The 19,086-nt window shown below is 39.8% G+C and overlaps 1 protein-coding gene across 4 annotated transcripts in view; it reads left to right on the top strand.

Moving 5' to 3' along the window:
* The window catches only part of LOC106059474 (uncharacterized), a 70,713-nt gene that overhangs the window by 28,107 nt on the left and 23,520 nt on the right, over positions 1–19,086 (top strand). For 2 of the 4 annotated variants that reach the window (XM_056031469.1, XM_056031470.1), the window contains exons 3-5: positions 5,352–5,645; positions 9,701–9,819; positions 12,362–12,587. In XM_056031469.1, coding sequence (XP_055887444.1) covers positions 5,352–5,645; positions 9,701–9,819; positions 12,362–12,587 — 639 coding nt within the window. The remainder of the gene's footprint in view (positions 1–5,351; positions 5,646–9,700; positions 9,820–12,361; positions 12,588–19,086) is intronic. The other 2 variants (XM_056031471.1, XM_056031472.1) reach the window with 1 other exon arrangement.

Below are 19,086 nucleotides of genomic sequence, written 5' to 3'. Positions count from 1 at the left end.
AACCGAATCCAAACCCAAACTTTACATCTGACCGAACTGAACCGAACCCAAACCATACTTGTTATCGAACCCAACCGAACTCGACCTTAATTCTAACCGAACAGAACCCGAACTTTATGAGATCTTTGTCTCTAGCCTATAGCCGTAAATGAGAAGGACTTTGGAAGTCATCGTTGAGGAAAGATCAAGGGCATGTGACCATTATAACGCACATGTTCAAACCCTATTGTTTTATTTTTCTGTTATTCTAGTAGTGCACACCAGCCAGGCCCGTTGATTTGTTTTTAGACTTGATATTGCTTCTTATGGCGTAACACACACATCTCCTTCTCTTTTTTTACATTTCAAGTAACGGGTTTCGTTTTATAAGCAAACCATTGACAACAAATATAGAAAGAAAAATATACGAACTCTTGATATTTGAACAAATTTATATATCTTCTGGTGAGGTGGGGAGTTGGCATCTACTTTCCCACCCAGTCGTAGCCCTTCAGAAATCACATTTTGTGAAGAAAAGTATTCAAATATGTATATACTAGTCGACCCACGGTATAGCATACGCCGCCATTTTGCAGGGCCGGCTTTAGGCCACCTCAACCTATGCGACCGCAGTGGGCCCCGCACGTTCACGGGACCAGCGCTAATTCTAGGTGTAAATTATTAAATTAAACCATTTTATAACTTAGATTTGACGCGGTCGCCTGATTTAACAGGAGCTCTTGGAAATCTGAAATTGCAAAATATACGAAAAAGTCCTGGAAATCTCCGGAAATTATTAAATTCTTTTGAAATCACATACAAATATCCTGAAATATATAGATAAAAATTGTCATTTTGGGGTGTCATTCAATATAGAAAACGCCAATCCTACGCGCGAAAAAAAAACAAAACAACAAATAACGGCTTTATGCAATACCCGTAATTGGAATCTGGTGAAAGAAGCTTTTCGCGCCTCAAACTAATGAAGAATTACTTGATGTATGCAATTCTCGTAGATAGATTGAAACAACTGGTAATTCTTGCTATCGAGCATGATCTATGTAGAAAACAGAATTTGTATGATATACTGTATGACTTTGCTACACGCAAGGCTCGTAAAGTAATTCTGTACGTAGTAAAGAATGAATAAAATGCAAAGACGAATTTATTTTCTAATACAAACTCTTAATTTTCACTTATTATTCGTATCCCTACCCTAACTTGGCCCCGCGAAATCCGTTTCGCATAGGGCCCTACAACGGTTTATTCCGGCTCTGCTTTTTAGTGACGGGTGAATACAGAGTAGATTACTCCCCCCCCCCTTTTTTTTTTCTCCGCTAAAGTTACATGGGATAGAAATAAATAAAGGAGTGATCTTTCCATGACTTCTTGGTCACAATGGCCCTGATATTTAGTGACGGGTGAATACTACTTGTACTCCCCCCTCTTTTTTTTTCGTGCGGTAACACTAGTTCGACTTCTTGGTGTCCAAACTGTTGAGCCATGAAGAGAACTATATATATAGAGAGATTATAATAATAATAATTTTATTTATAAAGCGCTGTTAACAAACAAAATGTAGGCTCAAGGCGCTGTAACAACAGTACAAACAAAAACACGAGAGGTAAAATGACATTTAATCTAAAAAAGTTTTAAACAGATAGGTCTTAATGTTCTTCTTAAAAGTGGTGTAGCATGTTGTCTGTCTAAGATCAATTATTACTACTTATTGATATTTCAACCCATTTTTATTATGTCGATCCCCCCTCCCATAGTATGTTGGCCGATTATATGGGTGTGGGGAGGTGATAACATCTACCACTACCCCCCCCCTGCCAACCCTAATTCTTCTTGTGGGGATGGCGGTTTTATTTTAATGCAGAAATCATTGTTTTTGAACAATATCAGTCTATTTCTATACACATTTCTTATTAATATTTTAACTCTAGAAAAAAAGTCACTTTCTTTTGGGATGTGTGTATTTTAGTGGAGAAATCACATAATTTATGGAGAAAAACAACTGCCTCTATTCTTAGTTAGTTTTGCAATATATTACCTTGTTATAGGAGAGAAAACAAATATCTGATTAATCGTTTAAATAGTAGCACTCCCGCCCTTCTTCCACAGAAAATGACTTTTCAAACAGGAGAGTTAAATATGGCGACAGTTTTTATGCAATTCCCCATGTTCTAAAATTTTATCTAAAAACACTATTTAATAATGTCGACCCTGGGAAGGTACTGGGCTTTATTCGGGAAGTGGGGCTATCTACGAAGATCTGATTTCTGAATTTGTGAACATGCACTATTTACATTAGATTTTTACCAAATATTTAAATTTTTACTACCTTTACTATTTTAACTGTGAATAGACCTTGATTTTAATTATATGACTGTATAGAATCTGGCCCTTGTTGTTTAGAGAGAGAGTAGTCCTTAAGGGACTGCAGGCACGACATGGCCTAAATTGTGCCGATGTGCCTCAAATCCAAAAACCAAAAAAAAAAAAATCTAAAATTTTATTCTCTGGCATGAGTTTAATGCATTTATTTAAAGAAATACTTTTTATTGAAAATTAAAAATTCATAGAAAAATTACTCTTTCAGACTTTCCAAAAGTCTGCTCATGGCAGCGGATGCCAAGCTTAAAAGGTTTTTTGTTTCCTTTTTTGATCCTCTATCACTTGTTATGTTTGACCCTAGGTTTTTAATTGAGTCAACTTCTTCCAATGTTTGGCCATTCAACAGTATGTAACATCCTTGTACAATCTCCACCACAAACTAGTATTTTGCTCTTTTCAGCACTGATTTCCATGCCAACTGCTCTGAAGTAAGATCTTTGTATCTAGTCTGCATTTTCTCCAATGAGGTTTATATCATCTGTAAGCCTGAATTGGAACTAGGCCTCCAATTTATGTTCAAGCTAGGAGTAACTCCTAATATCATAATATGCTCCAGAAACTTGTTAAGAAGAGCTGGAGAGAAAATGCATCCTTGTTGCACTCCTATTGATGTCATTAAACTTTCTCCAAGTACCGAGCTATACTCATTTTGATATCGAGGGCTTTAATAACAGCAACAATTGTTTAACTGTCGAACTCCCTCATCACGTGACATCATGCCAAACTCGGTCAAAAACTTTGTTGAAGTCTATGAAGTTGTGCACCAGTTTCTTTTGGTGTTGAAAGCATTCTTTTTTTAAATTTCAATTTCACATTTATCAAAACCATGTCAGCTCCAGGGAAAGTTCAAGTTTTGACTTTGTTGATGCTTGATTTAAGCCTAAAAAAACAACAGTATACCTGTATAGTCGATCTAGCTGTGCGTTTTGTTATTTGGTGCGTGACACGTAGTTGTTCTGCATGGTTCGTATGGGAATAAGGTGTATACCTACTGACAAACTCTATCAGCCTCATTCCTCTGTCGTTAATTTCTCTTAATACAAAACGTCCAGTTGTTCCTGCCCATGGTTTAAATGTATCCCTTCCTATCCTGGCATTCCAGCCTCCCATAATAATGATATCCTTTTAGGGTCATTAGAACACCTGGCCAGAGGTCAAGAGGGACTTGCCACATTAAGGAACTGCAGGAGAGCTACGAAGATTGTGGCACCCACCATATACACTGACGGATCTAAAATGGATGGAAAGGTCGCGTGTGCCTGCTCCTTTCGGAACAAAACAATCTCCCGTAGACTCCCCGATGACTGCTCCATCTTTACGGCCGAATTACATGCAATATCGCTTGCACTTATGGCCGTAAAAGCATCAGAAAGGAGTAAATTTATAATCTGCTCCGACTCCAAATCTGCATTGCAAGCTTTGGGGCGGATGAAGACTGACATTCCATTGGTACATAAGAGCCTGAAGCTGTTGGACCAAATAACAGCCGACCATAGGGATGTCACCTTCATCTGGGTCCCCTCCCGTGTTGGCATTGAGGGAAACGAAGCCGCAGACAGAGAAGCAAAGAGAGCCCTAAATCAAGTAGTGTCAGGAACCCAAATTCCCTGCTCGGACCTGAGACAAAGTATTGCCTCTACCCCCTATCGAGAGTGGCAGGACCAATGGTTGGCTGAGACTCACAACAAACTCACAGATTGTGGCGGATGTCAGGTGGCGGCCCACATCTAAGGGTCTGACAAGGCTTAGGATTGGCCACACCTACATTACGCACTCTTTTGTGCTGAAGATAGAGGAGCCCCCACTTTGTGAGTACTGTGACTCTCGCCTCACTGTGGAACATATCCTCATTGATTGCCCCAGATACCAGGATGTCAGGGAGAAATTTTTTAGAACACACACCTTGAAAACACTATTCGACAATGTCGACCCTGTCTACTGGGCTTTGTCCGGTAGGTGGGGCTATCTACGAAGATCTGATTTATGAACTGTGAACATATAATATTTACATAAGATTTTTACCAAAATATTAAATTTTTACTACCTTTACTATTTTAACTGTGAATAGACCTTGATTTTAATGATTTAACTGTATAGAATTTAGCTCTTGTTATGTAGAGAGAGAGAGTAGTCCTTAAGGGAATGCAGGCACCACATGGCCTAAATTGTGCCGATGTGCCTAAAATCAAAATCAAATTAAAATCAAATCACAATAAAGAACAATGCGACGAATAGCGTGGGAGGCGTGGTCGAGAGGCTAAGTACTCTTGGCTAACTATGAAGGCGGCTCGAGTTTCGACGCCCGACTCGTGCAGAGTTGTATTTAGTGAGCGCCTAAAGGCAGCACGAAACACCTTCTCCCAGATATCCCCTCCCCCACCCCCACTGGTCTACAAATGAGATTGGACCATAGTGCTCTGAGCATGCTCTATTGTTCTTTAGATTATACCTTCAAATTCAGACAAACGAAAGAAATATCGCAAAGGAAGATGTTGAAATAAAGATACTGGCATTCAATAATCCACGTGACTAACTCTTGCCATAGTTTCACATTTATATCTGTATAGAGCGTGTATCGATCTTTCTAGATAGTTCTGTAGCACACACCTGCATCTCAACAGACTACAACCTTTCCATTAGTTCAATTGTTAACTTAAATCTTATATCTAGGTCTTTAGACAAATCTACACAATACTTCGTGTGACCTAATAATGCGAAATGCTACTGGTCATCCATTTTGTGTGCTGTCAAGCGTGACACTATATACACACGTGTGACTAGCCCGCTCTTCTGGTTTACACTGTGTAGCGTGACATCTATAAATGTATCCTAACCTGACTAAGCATATCATACATACACAATGAACATTCCTACACATTTTATTGATATGTTTATCAACTCTTACAAATGATTGACCTTAATCTTGATGTTATGACTCATGTTTCTAATGAATACAAACACAAATCTTTCAGGTCTCTGCGGTTCCACTTGGAGTCCGATGGTCAAAGAAAACGACTCCATTTCCTTAAACTGTACTGCTCAGATGGCAAAGAAATCCTCTTGGAAATTGGAAAACAAAGAGATATCTACATGTTTTAATAGTTCTAGTAGCTGCAACGTGACTAACAAAGATGTGTTTACAGCAAGCTTAAACAATGAAATACATTATTTGACAATTAACGACGCACAGAGAGATTTCAAGACATTTACTTTTTTCTCAGACGATGTCAAAGTAGAAGCTTGTTCGTGTGATCTGTGTGTTACTAGTGAGTACCACACTGATCTAAACTTTAAATTGTTAAATTAGTTTGCCTTTTTTGCGGTCGAAAAGCCGCTATCCTTTTTGGGTAGATGGTCTGTCGGTTCATCCATCCGTCTGTCAATATCGGATCTTAAAACTAATAGAAAGTCCGATCTCACAATGTTTTGCAGCTTGCAAAGTTTGTTGCAACGGCTTCATTTATTTTCTAAAAGCGAACCGTTTGGTTTTAAAAATTAATTATACAAGAAATTTGTTCATAAAAATGCAACACTTTTAAAACCATACTTAAATCAAAGGGATAGAAACCTCGCATGATAATTTTGGCATCCTCCAGTAGAAAGCTGGACGAACCACAAGGCCACCCTTATCTTTATCTATATATTTACTGCTTGTAAAGTACAGTTTTAAACAAAACATACCAAACAAAGCATACCAAAACATACGAAACAAAACATACCAAAACAAAGCTTACCAAAACAAAGCATAATAAACAAAGCATACTAAACAAAACATACCAAACCAAGCATACCAAAACATACCAAACAAAACAAAGCATACCAAAACAAAGCAAACTAAACAAAGCATACTGAACAAAGCATACCAAACCAAGCATACCAAAAACATAGCAAACAAAACGTACCAAAAACAAAGCATACCAAACAAAGCATACCAAAACAAAGCATAAGAAAACAAAGTCAAAGAAAGAAGGTCAAATCAAGTCAAAGAAAGAAGGTCAAATCAAGTCAAAGAAAGAAGGTCAAATCAAGTCAAAGAAAGAAGGTCAAATCAATAGCACCGACCAATATATATTGCGTAAGAAACTTTCAAGGCACATCTAGTGTAGGAACGTCTGTTATGAGCTGGATCGTAGTCAAATCTTGTTCGTGTTATTTATTTAGCTTAAATAACAAAGATAGTACACATTCTGTAAGTACAAAGATAGTACACATTCTGTAAGTACAAAGATAGTACACATTCTGTAAGTACAAAGATAGTACACATTCTGTAAGTACAAAGATAGTACACATTCTGTAAGTACAAAGATAGTACACATTCTGTAAGTACAAAGATAGTACACATTCTGTAAGTACAAAGATAGTACACATTCTGTAAGTACAAAGATAGTACACATTCTGTAAGTACAAAGATAGTACACATTCTGTAAGTACAAAGATAGTACACATTCTGTAAGTACAAAGATAGTACACATTCTGTAAGTACAAAGATAGTACACATTCTGTAAGTACAAAGATAGTACACATTCTGTAAGTACAAAGATAGTACACATTCTGTAAGTACAAAGATAGTACACATTCTGTAAGTACAAAGATAGTACACATTCTGTAAGTACAAAGATAGTACACATTCTGTAAGTACAAAGATAGTACACATTCTGTAAGTACAAAGATAGTACACATTCTGTAAGTACAAAGATAGTACAAATTCTGTAAGTAAACAAAATGTTTCATTTTTTTGAGAGAAACCCCCCCCCACCACCACCACCACCACAACCACCACCACCACCAACAACAACAACGAATCTATTAACCCCTTGAAAGGGCTGTATAAGTAGTTTGGCAAAAATTTACAACTACAAAAATTAAAAACCTTGGTCAGTATGGAAGATCAATGACAATGGCCAAAGGCTACTTGAGTTCTGTAGCTCCCATGTATAATAAATACATAATTCTCTGGCAAGGAACGCCACAAAGTCTCTTGGTGGCACCCTTGCTCAAAAAGGTGGCACCAGCTTGACTTCTGCATCATTCAAAGGATGGATCTGAAAAGTGTCTTCCACATCCGCTCATAACATAGCGCGGACTGCAACTCAGACCATAGGCTTAAGTTAACTACTCTTCAAGAAGGCTTATATTTCCAGTCAACCTAGGACTAAGCTAATCATGTAATCATGCTAATCATGTAGGCGACCGAGAGAAAACTATACTCTTTGGCAAGCAGTGGTGTCAAGCAGGGATGTGTGCAGTGGTGTCAAGCAGGAATGTTAGCAGTAGTGTCAAGCAGGAATGTTAGCAGTGGTGTCAAGCAGGGATGTTAGCAGTGGTGTCAAGCAGGAATGTTAGCAGTGGTGTCAAGCAGGAATGTTAGGCAGGTATCAATCAGGAAACTTTTGTATGCTGATAATGCAGCTTTTGTGGCTGACTCTGTTACTCAGCTTCAGAACCTGCTACTAGTCAGAAGTTTGGCTTAAATATTAGTCAAAGCAAAACTAAAATACTACTTCAGAACACAAATACTGCACCTCATGTAACTATTAATGGCCAACTACTGGAAATTGTTGACCATTTTTGTTATCTTGGCTCCATCATATCCAATGATGTTCTACTGGATAAAGACATCAGCAACAGAATAGCCAAGGCAGTGGACACCATGTCACGGTTGCAGAAAAGAATATGGGACTTTACCCTGCTGAATAACCATATCAAAGCCTTAGTCTACAGGACCTATGTGATGAGCACTTTGCCATACGCAAGTGAAACATGGTCAACTCATGGTAGAAAAATAAAGCTGAAAGTCTTCCACCTCCATTGCCTAAGGCGAATCTTTAAAATTAGGTGGCAAGATAAAATAACCAATGAGGAAATGCTACGAAGAGCAGGGGGCCAGGACATCCGCTATGTTATCAGCAGCAAACGCCTTGGCTGGCTTGGTCACTTTCATAGAATGCCACAAGGTTGACTTCCACAAGACATTCTGTATGGTGATCTAACAGAAGGCAGGAAAGCCGCTGGTCATCCACTTTAAAGGTATAATTTATTCAAACGCAACATGAAGCTCTTCAAAATCGATAGTAACAGCTGGGGACAAGTGGCACTGGATATATCCACATGGAGAGCGAGCATAAAGGAAGGGTCTCGGATGTCAGTAGTAGGAAGAAGTTTGAAAATACAACAGCGCCTGGGGATTACATATGCCCAACTTGTGACCGCAGCTGTGTATCAAGGATTGGTCTTTTTAGTCACACAAGAAGTTGCAAAGGGAAAATATCGTATCTCGAGACGTAAAATACCACAAATAAGATGAGCAATTCAACTGAGTCATTGTGTTTCTTTAAGGCTTCTCCAATGGCATAACAATTGAACTTTGGAGACTTCACTGGAGGACTTCAGCTCAATGTTGGGGCGGCTCCATTCAATTATGGCGGTGAACTGAACAACTACAACAGCGCATCGCGACTCAAGTGATCTATGGTGAGCTAGTTCAACTCAACTTATTTTGAGGCCTTATCGATGTAGTTCAACTCGACTTATTTTGAGGCCTTATCGATGTAGTTCAACTCAACTTATTTTGAGGCCTTATCGATGTAGTTCAACTCAACTTATTTTGAGGCCTTATCGATGTAGTTCAACTCGACTTATTTTGAGGCCTTATCGATGTAGTTCAACTCAACTTATTTTGAGGCCTTATCGATGTAGTTCAACTCAACTTATTTTGAGGCCTTATCGATGTAGTTCAACTCAACTTATTTTGAGGCCTTATCGATGTAGTTCAACTCAACTTATTTTGAGGCCTTATCGATGTAGTTCAACTCGACTTATTTTGAGGCCTTATCGATGTAGTTCAACTCAACTTATTTTGAGGCCTTATCGATGTAGTTCAACTCGACTTATTTTGAGGCCTTATCGATGTAGTTCAACTCAACTTATTTTGAGGCCTTATCGATGTAGTTCAACTCGACTTATTTTGAGGCCTTATCGATGTAGTTCAACTCAACTTATTTTGAGGCCTTATCGATGTAGTTCAACTCGACTTATTTTGAGGCCTTATCGATGTAGTTCAACTCGACTTATTTTGAGGCCTTATCGATGTAGTTCAACTGCATTGAACAGTCGTACACAGTCCCCTCAGTTTCAATAATCAATTGAGCTCTCTAGAAAAAAAAACATTGACAGAAGAAATGCGAAATAATAACATCATTCGTACTAAATACTGTTTTTATTTTAAAGCGATTTATTTATTGATTTGTTGTTTTAGTCAGAAACATTTTTCTGATTTATTTACAAAGTTATTAATTGACCTAAAACCAATGTCTACTTTCAGGTAAACCAGCTAAACCAACTTGCCAGATGCCTACACTAGACAAGAGAAATACTTCATTGAATATCGTGTGTGAAACAAGTTCGGTCTATCCCGATGCTGTCTGCTCACTCTCACACTTTGTACGTTCTCTTCTAGTAAGGCTCGGGTCAGGTCAGGTCAGAGGTCAGGTTAGGCCAGAGGTCAGGCCAGGTCAGAGGTCAGGTCAGGAGCCTTTCATTTGATCTGCACACAAATACCTCGTACTCGCACATCGTTCCCCTCAGTTTCAAGGATCCAATGAGCATTGGGGGAAAACAAACATTGACCAAAGAAACGTGAAATAATGACATCATTCCTACCAACGTGCCCCGTCCTGCACTGTGCTAAGGTTGCTGGCCTGAGCACCACTCACCAAGGGGAGACACGTCTGGCAATTGGAGGCCATGTCCTCCTTTTTGGGCTCGTGTCATCCGTCCTCCTACCGCTCCCCTTTTCATTTATTCTCTTTTTTTTTTAAATCTGCTATCGTTCCCTCTAACTCAAATAGTCAACTAAAGAAGCGCGTGAGAGAGAAAACACTTTGGAATCAAATGTCCTTTATTTATTAATTTTCATGCTGTCAATAACAGATTGTTAATTTTACAACTATTATACACAAATTATTTAAAATAACTTGCAGTGATTACATATAAAAATTAATCTCATTGTCATGACCTTCTTTTAAATATTTTGAATAGTCCATCTTAAAGTTATTGAATATTAGGACCTACTATTTTAGGTTTGATTGTAAATTTAGATTTATTTTTTATATAAATATTATTATTGCTGACTTTACTACAAAAAAAAAAAAAGCTAATATGTCTCCTGCAGTCTGACAATATTAGAAATAGTTTCCCTTTCAGACCTTGCGATCTTTAGGACAAAACTGTTAGGGTTAGGGCCAGCGGTTAACGAGCAGGATGTCATTTAGACAACATAACGACCTTTTTGTCCCCCATTACAAATTCAGAGATTCAAACCCAGGACGCCAGGTTCAGAGGCCAAGCGCTTAACCTTTAGGTTTAATAAAAAGAAAAAAAGCTCACCCAAGGAAAAAGGATTCTTGGCTACCCGTAATTAGCCTAACTAGTTCCATTATTTGAAGTTTTCACCTGATAGCTCAGTCTCTGTTCAGACAGAATAAGAACAAAATTGAAAACAAAACAAAAAGTGTCTAAGAAAATAGTTTTTACAAATATGTATCTTTACTAGGAAAATTGCAGCCGTTGTCATGGCAACATTTTAAAACTTTTTTTTTCTATATTTTCTATAGAGTTCTTATAACATCACTGCAATGAAGCAATAAACAGAAACGTTTCCAGATGTTTACTCGACCTTTATACAATTTGTTTTGGGTCAAAAAAACTGATATGTGACATTTGTTCTGTCTTAATAGGGGTACATACTATTAATATTTGCCATTTGTTCTGGTTTAATAGGTATACATATTATTGAGAACTGACATTAGTTCTGTCTTAATAGGGGTAAATACTATTAATATTTGCCATTTGTTCTGGTTTAATAGGTATACATATTATTGAGAACTGGTATTAGTTCTGTCTTAATAGGGATACATACTATTGATAACTAACATTAGTTCTCGCTTATGAGTAGTATTTGCACTACTATTATTATAACGGTGGAAATAAAGTTTGTAATCTGTCACGTCTATATTAGGATCTGCGTGACTTGAGGGTTCAAATGCGTCGTGTAACATCCCCAGTGGGCTTGGCTATCTCGTGTAACATCCCCAGTGGGCTTGGTTATCTCGTGTAACATCCCCAGTGGGCTTGGCTATCTCGTGTAACATCCCCAGTGGGCTTGGCTATCTCGTGTAACATCTCCAGTGGGCTTGGCTATCTCGTGTAACATCCCCAGTGGGCTTGGCTATCTCGTGTAACATCCCCAGTGGGCTTGGCTATCTCGTGTAACATCTCCAGTGGGCTTGGCTATCTCGTGTAACATCCCCAGTGGGCTTGGCTATCTCGTGTAACATCCCCAGTGGGCTTGGCTATCTCGTGTAACATCCCCAGTGGGCTTGGCTATCTCGTGTAACATCCCCAGTGGGCTTGGCTATCTCGTGTAACATCCCCAGTGGGCTTGGCTATCTCGTGTAACATCCCCAGTGGGCTTGGCTATCTCGTGTAACATCCCCAGTGGGCTTGGCTATCTCGTGTAACATCCCCAGTGGGCTTGGCTATCTCGTGTATGTAGGATGGTACGTAGGCCCTATCTGTGAAGTGCGGACTGTACAGGCCAAACAAACGACTATGTCTATCCGTGCTGGGTACACTGAAAGTCCATTTGAAAATACAACACGAGTACAATACTATCATAAATAATGTTCCAACAGAAATCAAATGTGACTAAATATTGTTCCACACAGAAAATATATGACAGTTCTCTAAAAACATACATGCATACTCAAACAAAACTTCAGGGTAACTAACTAAAAACCTTCCTATTGACCCAACACACCCAGAGTTTTCATGTCCCATAGCACATTATAAACATTGCCCAGATGTCACTAATGAGACGGTGACATATGCAGGTCTCCTAGACGTATCTTATGTAACATTTTACTTCGATATTTTTAATGTTCAAATCAACAACTTTGTTCTGTAACTCAAAATAACATTTCAGAAAACTGGTGTTGCATTCCATGGCAACGTTTGGACAGCCACCAACAGAAGTGGTGGTGAACTAGCCAATGTAAGCGTCAAGTGCTTTATATCAATAGATTTACAGGATCTAAGTCCTTCTGAAGAAAGTTTTAGAGTTTCATTTTCTCCAACCTGTAACCTTAATGATGGGACATTTAATAAGGACTTGACATCAGATAGTGACTTTAGCCCGCTCATTACATTAAGTAAGTACAAACTGTCAAGCACGACATGGCCTAAATTGTGCCGATGTGCCTCAAATAAAAAAAAAAAAAAATCAAACTGTCAATGTAGAAATGCTAAAAACGCTTTATTAGTTGACACTAGTTAGCGAGGGTGTCATGTGTCCAGCACAACTACCAACTGCCTTTACTTTTCCCAAACTAATATCAGGTATCCATTGGAGCTGGCTGGAATCAGATGCACCCTGAAGATGCCGAAATTAAAAATCAGTTTTCCCCCGGACTGAAATCCTGGACCCCCGGTTGGAAAGCCAAGTGCTTTACCACTCAGCCACCGCGCCTCCAATTTATCATCCACAGAATAAACAATGATTCCAGACATTTTATGTAGGTCTTCGAAAATAGTTGTTTTTGTAATTACTTCCAATTCGTCGTTATGACAGAATATATAGACAATATAGACTAGTTGTTATTGTTCAAGTAGGTTTACTAAAGGCATGGAAGTGACAGAGAGAGAGAGAGAGAGAGTATCGTATTCTGTTAAATAAGAGTTTAATTTCTTTTTAGGTACCAGTACTTAGAATTGTTTGTAATATTAAATTAAAATGCATTTTTATTATAAGAAATCATTGCGTTATATTTTTTAAAAATAGTTACTTTTTAATAAAGTTAATTTTAGGATTTTTTGTGTAGCAAATATGTGACATTTCACGTCTCGGGAGATGACCTTTTCCCTTTGCAACTTCTTGTGTGACAAAAAAGGAAAATTCATCTGTAAATACCAGGCACTGTTGCACTTTCACCCTTCTTTCTACTACTACTGTGTTTGGTATCTGCAATCCAATACTATTCCTTTATGATTGGTATCCATATGACTCTATTCAGTGCCACAGTGTAAACAATATACTGCAGTCTAATATCATTCCTTTCAGTGGATTATGTAATTTATTGAATAATATTAAAGAGTTTCCAAATAAAATATAATTCTTTACTTTTATTTCATAATAATAAAAATACATTTTATTATTCGGGAGGAAATACATTAACATTAACTATGGTAGAAAAATATTTATATTCATGATATTCATGATATTCCATTAAAAAGAGCTATCTTAAATAAAATTCTAAAAAATGTATTACATGTGCTTATAGCATAATAGTGAAAAGATAGTATAAACTATGTAGATAGTGGCTGGAAATAATATGAATACTTTTACACTGTTTCTGATTGTGTACTATTGGCTCATTGATGTTGGGGGGAACTAGTATTAGAGAAATGAAAGTATTTCAGTTCAACGCTTGTGTCCCCTTGCTTTTGTCCAACTACATCTATACATCTGCAGAACACTGACGTACATCTATACATCTGCAGAACACTGACGTACATCTATACATCTGCAGAACACTGACGTACATCTATACATCTGCAGAACAATCATGTATATCTATACATCTGCAGAACAATCATGTACATCTATACATCTGCAGAACACTGACATACATCTATACATCTGCAGAACAATCATGTACATCTATACATCTGCAGAACACTGACGAACATCTACACATCTGCAGAACACTAACGTACATCTACACATCTGCAGAACACTGACGAACATCTACACATCTGCAGAACACTAACGTACATCTACACATCTGCAGAACACTGACGAACATCTACACATCTGCAGAACACTAACGTACATCTACACATCTGCAGAAAACTGACGAACATCTACACATCTGCAGAACACTGACGAACATCTACACATCTGCAGAACACTGACGAACATCTACACATCTGCAGAACACTAACGTACATCTACACATCTGCAGAACACAAACGTACATCTACACATCTGCAGAACACTAACGTACATCTACACATCTGCAGAACACTAAAGTACATCTACACATCTGCAGAACACTAACGTACATCTACACATCTGCAGAACACTAACGTACATCTACACATCTGCAGAACACTAACGTACATCTACACATCTGCAGAACACTAACGTACATCTACACATCTGCAGAACAGAAACGTACATCTACACATCTGCAGAACACTAACGTACATCTATACATCTGCAGAACACAAACGTACATCTACACATCTGCAGAACACTAACGTACATCTACACATCTGCAGAACACTAAAGTACATCTACACATCTGCAGAACACTAAAGTACATCTACACATCTGCAGAACACTAACGTACATATACACATCTGCAGAACACTAAAGTACATCTACACATCTGCAGAACACTAACGTACATCTATACATCTGCAGAACAGAAACGTACATCTACACATCTGCAGAACACTAACGTACATCTATACATCTGCAGAACACTAACGTACACCTACACATCTGCAGAACACTAACGTACATCTACACATCTGCAGAACACTCATGTACATCTATACATCTGCAGAACACTCATGTACATCTATACATCTGCAGAACACTCATGTACATCTATACATCTGCAGAACACAAACGTACATCTACACATCTGCAGAACACTAACGTACATCTACACATCTGCAGAACACTAAAGTACATCTACACATCTGCAGAACACTAACGTACATATACACATCTGCAGAACACTAAAGTACATCTACAAATCTGCAGAACACTAACGTACATCTATACATCTGCAGAACACTAACGTACATCTATACATCTGCAGAACACTAACGTACATATATACATCTGCAGAACACTAACGTACATATATACATCTACAGAACACTAACGTACATCCACACATTTGCAGAACACTCATGTACATCTATACATCTGCAGAACACTAATGTACATCTATACATCTGCAGAACACTAACGTGCTAACTGTTACAACAGAAAAGTCGCGCAATGTTTCTCAGACTGGGAACAAATTAAAGACAAAAAGCCTTTATTCTAAATCCATATTGGATTATAGCTGCCTAGTCGTGTGGTAGTTCGGGTTGGAATCCTGCCCACCGCCATTGCCGGCCATCATGCTAGAGGTTTGAGCTGGGATGTAATCATGTTCAGTTCATGTAAAAAAAAACACAAAACAATTAGCTATTTTAATTAGAACTAAAAGAAGGACTTTTGTTTTCTGCACCAAGATTCAAAACGTTTGTTTGAGAAAGACAATAATCGTCAATGCAGCGTCCCGAGACATGACGTTAAACTGCGCTCCTCTTTCCTTAGCACTTTTGGAGCTCAAAAGTGCCCTACTTCTTTTCTATCATTGTGTCTGCCTCCTCTCTTCCTAAGTCTGCCTTCATTGATCATCACACTGTCTTCTTAACTTTAAATTCTCACTACGTCCTAGACCAGTCCGTTTGCCGTGGACTGCGACGGGTAAGGGGGGATAAAGAGATCCTGGTGTTTGAGTGGTGGCTATCTGAGGATAAACCACAACAACACAATACTTTGGCTCCAAGTTCCCCTAGACCTGAGACCCAGATGGCCCGCTCTGGGTCAACCGGCTGGTCATGCCGAGCTACCAGCATAGGTCGACGACCTATGCTGGAGGGTGGTGGCTGGAGGGTCAATCAGGGAGCTGCTGTATCGGACACATGTCCGATGTAGCAGCTGACTGAGTATAGCACCTGTGTAGCCCTGGCGGGCTCATTCTGGACATCCGAATGGCCCGTCTCCTTGTTGGACTCCATGGCGGGTGGGGTGCACAGGTGCCGAATTAACCAAAATATATATGGACAAAAAAACACACACAAAACTACTTGCCCCAGACCTATGTCTGGGCAAGAAACGTCGAATTGACGATAAAAAAGAGGAGGTCCCAAAAAGCTGTGCCACCTGGCCATCATTTCTGGTGGTTAGATTCACAGAGGAGGGAAAAAGCCTGACCAAGTTGAGCCCTTTTATTATCTATAAGGGACTCAAGTCAGTAGTGGGAGAGCCCAAGAGTGTGTCTAAGCTACACAAAACAATGGAACTCCTTGTAGAAGTAGACAGCAAGACACACTCTGATGGGCTTTTAAGATGCAGAAGACTCTGTGATCTCCAAGTGGAAGTCATGCCACACAAGAGTCTGAACACCAGCAGAGGTGTAATCAGCTCTAGGGACCTACTGGAATGTTCCGAGAAGGAAATAGTGGAGGGCATTGAAGGAGTCACACATGCCCGGCGCATTACCAGGCGCAGGGAGGGTGAGGAGGTCAAAACCGCCACTATTATCCTCACATTCGGAACTAGGACACCGACAGAGTATGTGAAGGCAGGATACCTACGAGTTCCAGTGAGGCCCTACATACCTAACCCCATGAGGTGCTTCAAGTGCCAGGGTTATGGACACGGCGCGGCAGTCTGCAAGAGGAACACTGTGTGTGCCAGATGTGCTGGAGAGGGTCATGAGGACAAGGGCTGCACAGCCCAGGTGGAGTCTGTATCCTTGTGAAGGATAGCATCCCCCATGAGAGGGTAGAACTACAGACCACACTACAGGCCGTAACAGCTAGGATAACCCTTCACAAGGTTATCACTTGCTGCAGCCTGTATCTACCACCAGGCGCTCCATTAAACCGAACAGACATGAAGGACCTATTGAAACAACTCCCCCGGCCTTATTTAATCCTTGGGGATTTCAATGCCCATAACACCATGTGGGGATCCAACAATACCGACACAAGAGGTCGTATGCTGGAGGATATCTTCCTCCAACATGATTTATGCATACTTAATGATGCATCACCGACCTACTTGCACCCAGGAACTGGATCATTCACATGCATTGACCTCACCATATGCGTCCCCGGACTCCTGGACGATTTTAAATGGTCAGTTAGCAATGACTACGGGGAAGTGATCACTTCCCAATCATCATTACTAACAATCTCCCTTCATTGGGACGACCTCAGCGGTGGAAACTGAATAAGGCCGATTGGGAACAATTCCAAAAAAGATGCTCTGAGGATATCACAGAAAATATCCTCCATGAACAGAACCCAGCTGATACCTTTGCTAGCAAGCTACTAAGTATAGCCAGGAAAGTTGTACCCCTAACCTCTGCAAATCCAAAACGGCCTAGCAAACCATGGTTTGATACAGCTTGCAAAAGTGCTATTGGTGATAGGAAAAAACGACTGGCTGCATTTATAAAGAATCCTTCCCAGGAAAACCTAAAGCTATTCAGGATAGCTAGAGCGAGGGCTAGACAAACCATACGGTCAGCCAAAAGGAATTCCTGGAGAAGTTTTGTCGGCAGTCTGGATGCCAAAACTTCTGCTAGAGCGGTTTGGAAGGCAGTAAGGCGAATCAAAGGGAGGGAGTCAAATGCAATAGGGCATTTGAAAAACCAAGGACGAACTGTCATGTCCCCCAGAGAGATAGCTGACTGCCTTGCATCCTCAATAGCAGAAAAATCATCCACTGCACACTACACTCCAGAGTTCCAAAAAGTCAAAACCAGGGAGGAGGGCCACCCCATTGATTTCAGGTCAGAGAACAATGAAGACTGCAACCAACCGTTCTCGCTTGAGGAACTGAGGGAATCGCTGGACAAGTCACATGACACAGCGCCTGGAGAAGACGAAATCCATTACCAGTTCCTTAAGCGCCTTCCCGAGCCCTCGTTGGCAGTCCTGCTGGGGGTCTATAACTGTGTGTGGCAAACAGGCACCTTCCCAAACAGCTGGAGGAAAGCCACAGTTATACCGATATCTAAACCGGGAAGAGACGGCTCTGGCCCAGCTAACTATCGACCAATAGCACTAACAAGCTGCATCTGCAAAACCATGGAAAGAATGATTAACAGTAGGCTGGTCTGGTACCTGGAAAGGAATAAAGTGATCTCAGGCTGCCAGTGCGGATTCCGGCAGAGGCGGACAACAACTGACCACCTGGTAAGGCTGGAAGCTTATATTAGAAATGCATTACTCAGAAGAGAACATCTAGTAGCTGTATTCTTCGATATAGAAACGGCCTATGACACAACCTGGAAACATGGCATTCTACGTGACCTGGCGCTTATGGGGCTTAGGGGACACCTCCCCCGTTTTGTGGAGGAATTCCTGAAAGATCGAAAATTTCAGGTTCGAGTGGGCAACTCCGCTTCTGACACTCATGACCAGGAAATGGGTGTACCCCAGGGCAGCATTCTGTCAGTCACCCTGTTCAACATTAAAATAAATAGCATCATAAATGCGCTGTCCCCTGGCATAGAATGCTCTTTGTATGTTGATGACTTTGTCATTCTTACTTATGGGAAAAACATGAACACCTTAGAAAGGAAATTACAGTTATGTTTAAACAAAATTCAGGGTTGGGCAAACTATAATGGTTTCAAATTCTCAGACTCCAAAACAGTTAGTATGCATTTTTGTAATCTAAGGGGGCTCCACCCAGACCCTGAACTATTTATACACAAATAGAAGATCCCTGTCGTGAAAACTACAAAATTGTTAGGCCTCACCTTAGATTCCAAATTTAATTTTCTCCCCCACATTAAGGAACTTAAGAAGAAATGCCAAAAGTCATTAAACATACTAAGAGTA

This window comes from Biomphalaria glabrata, chromosome 6 (assembly GCF_947242115.1).
Source record: "Biomphalaria glabrata chromosome 6, xgBioGlab47.1, whole genome shotgun sequence".
Lineage (NCBI taxonomy): Eukaryota > Metazoa > Mollusca > Gastropoda > Planorbidae > Biomphalaria > Biomphalaria glabrata.
Note: the sequence above shows the minus strand (reverse complement) of the source record. Positions and strands in the feature narration are given on the sequence as shown.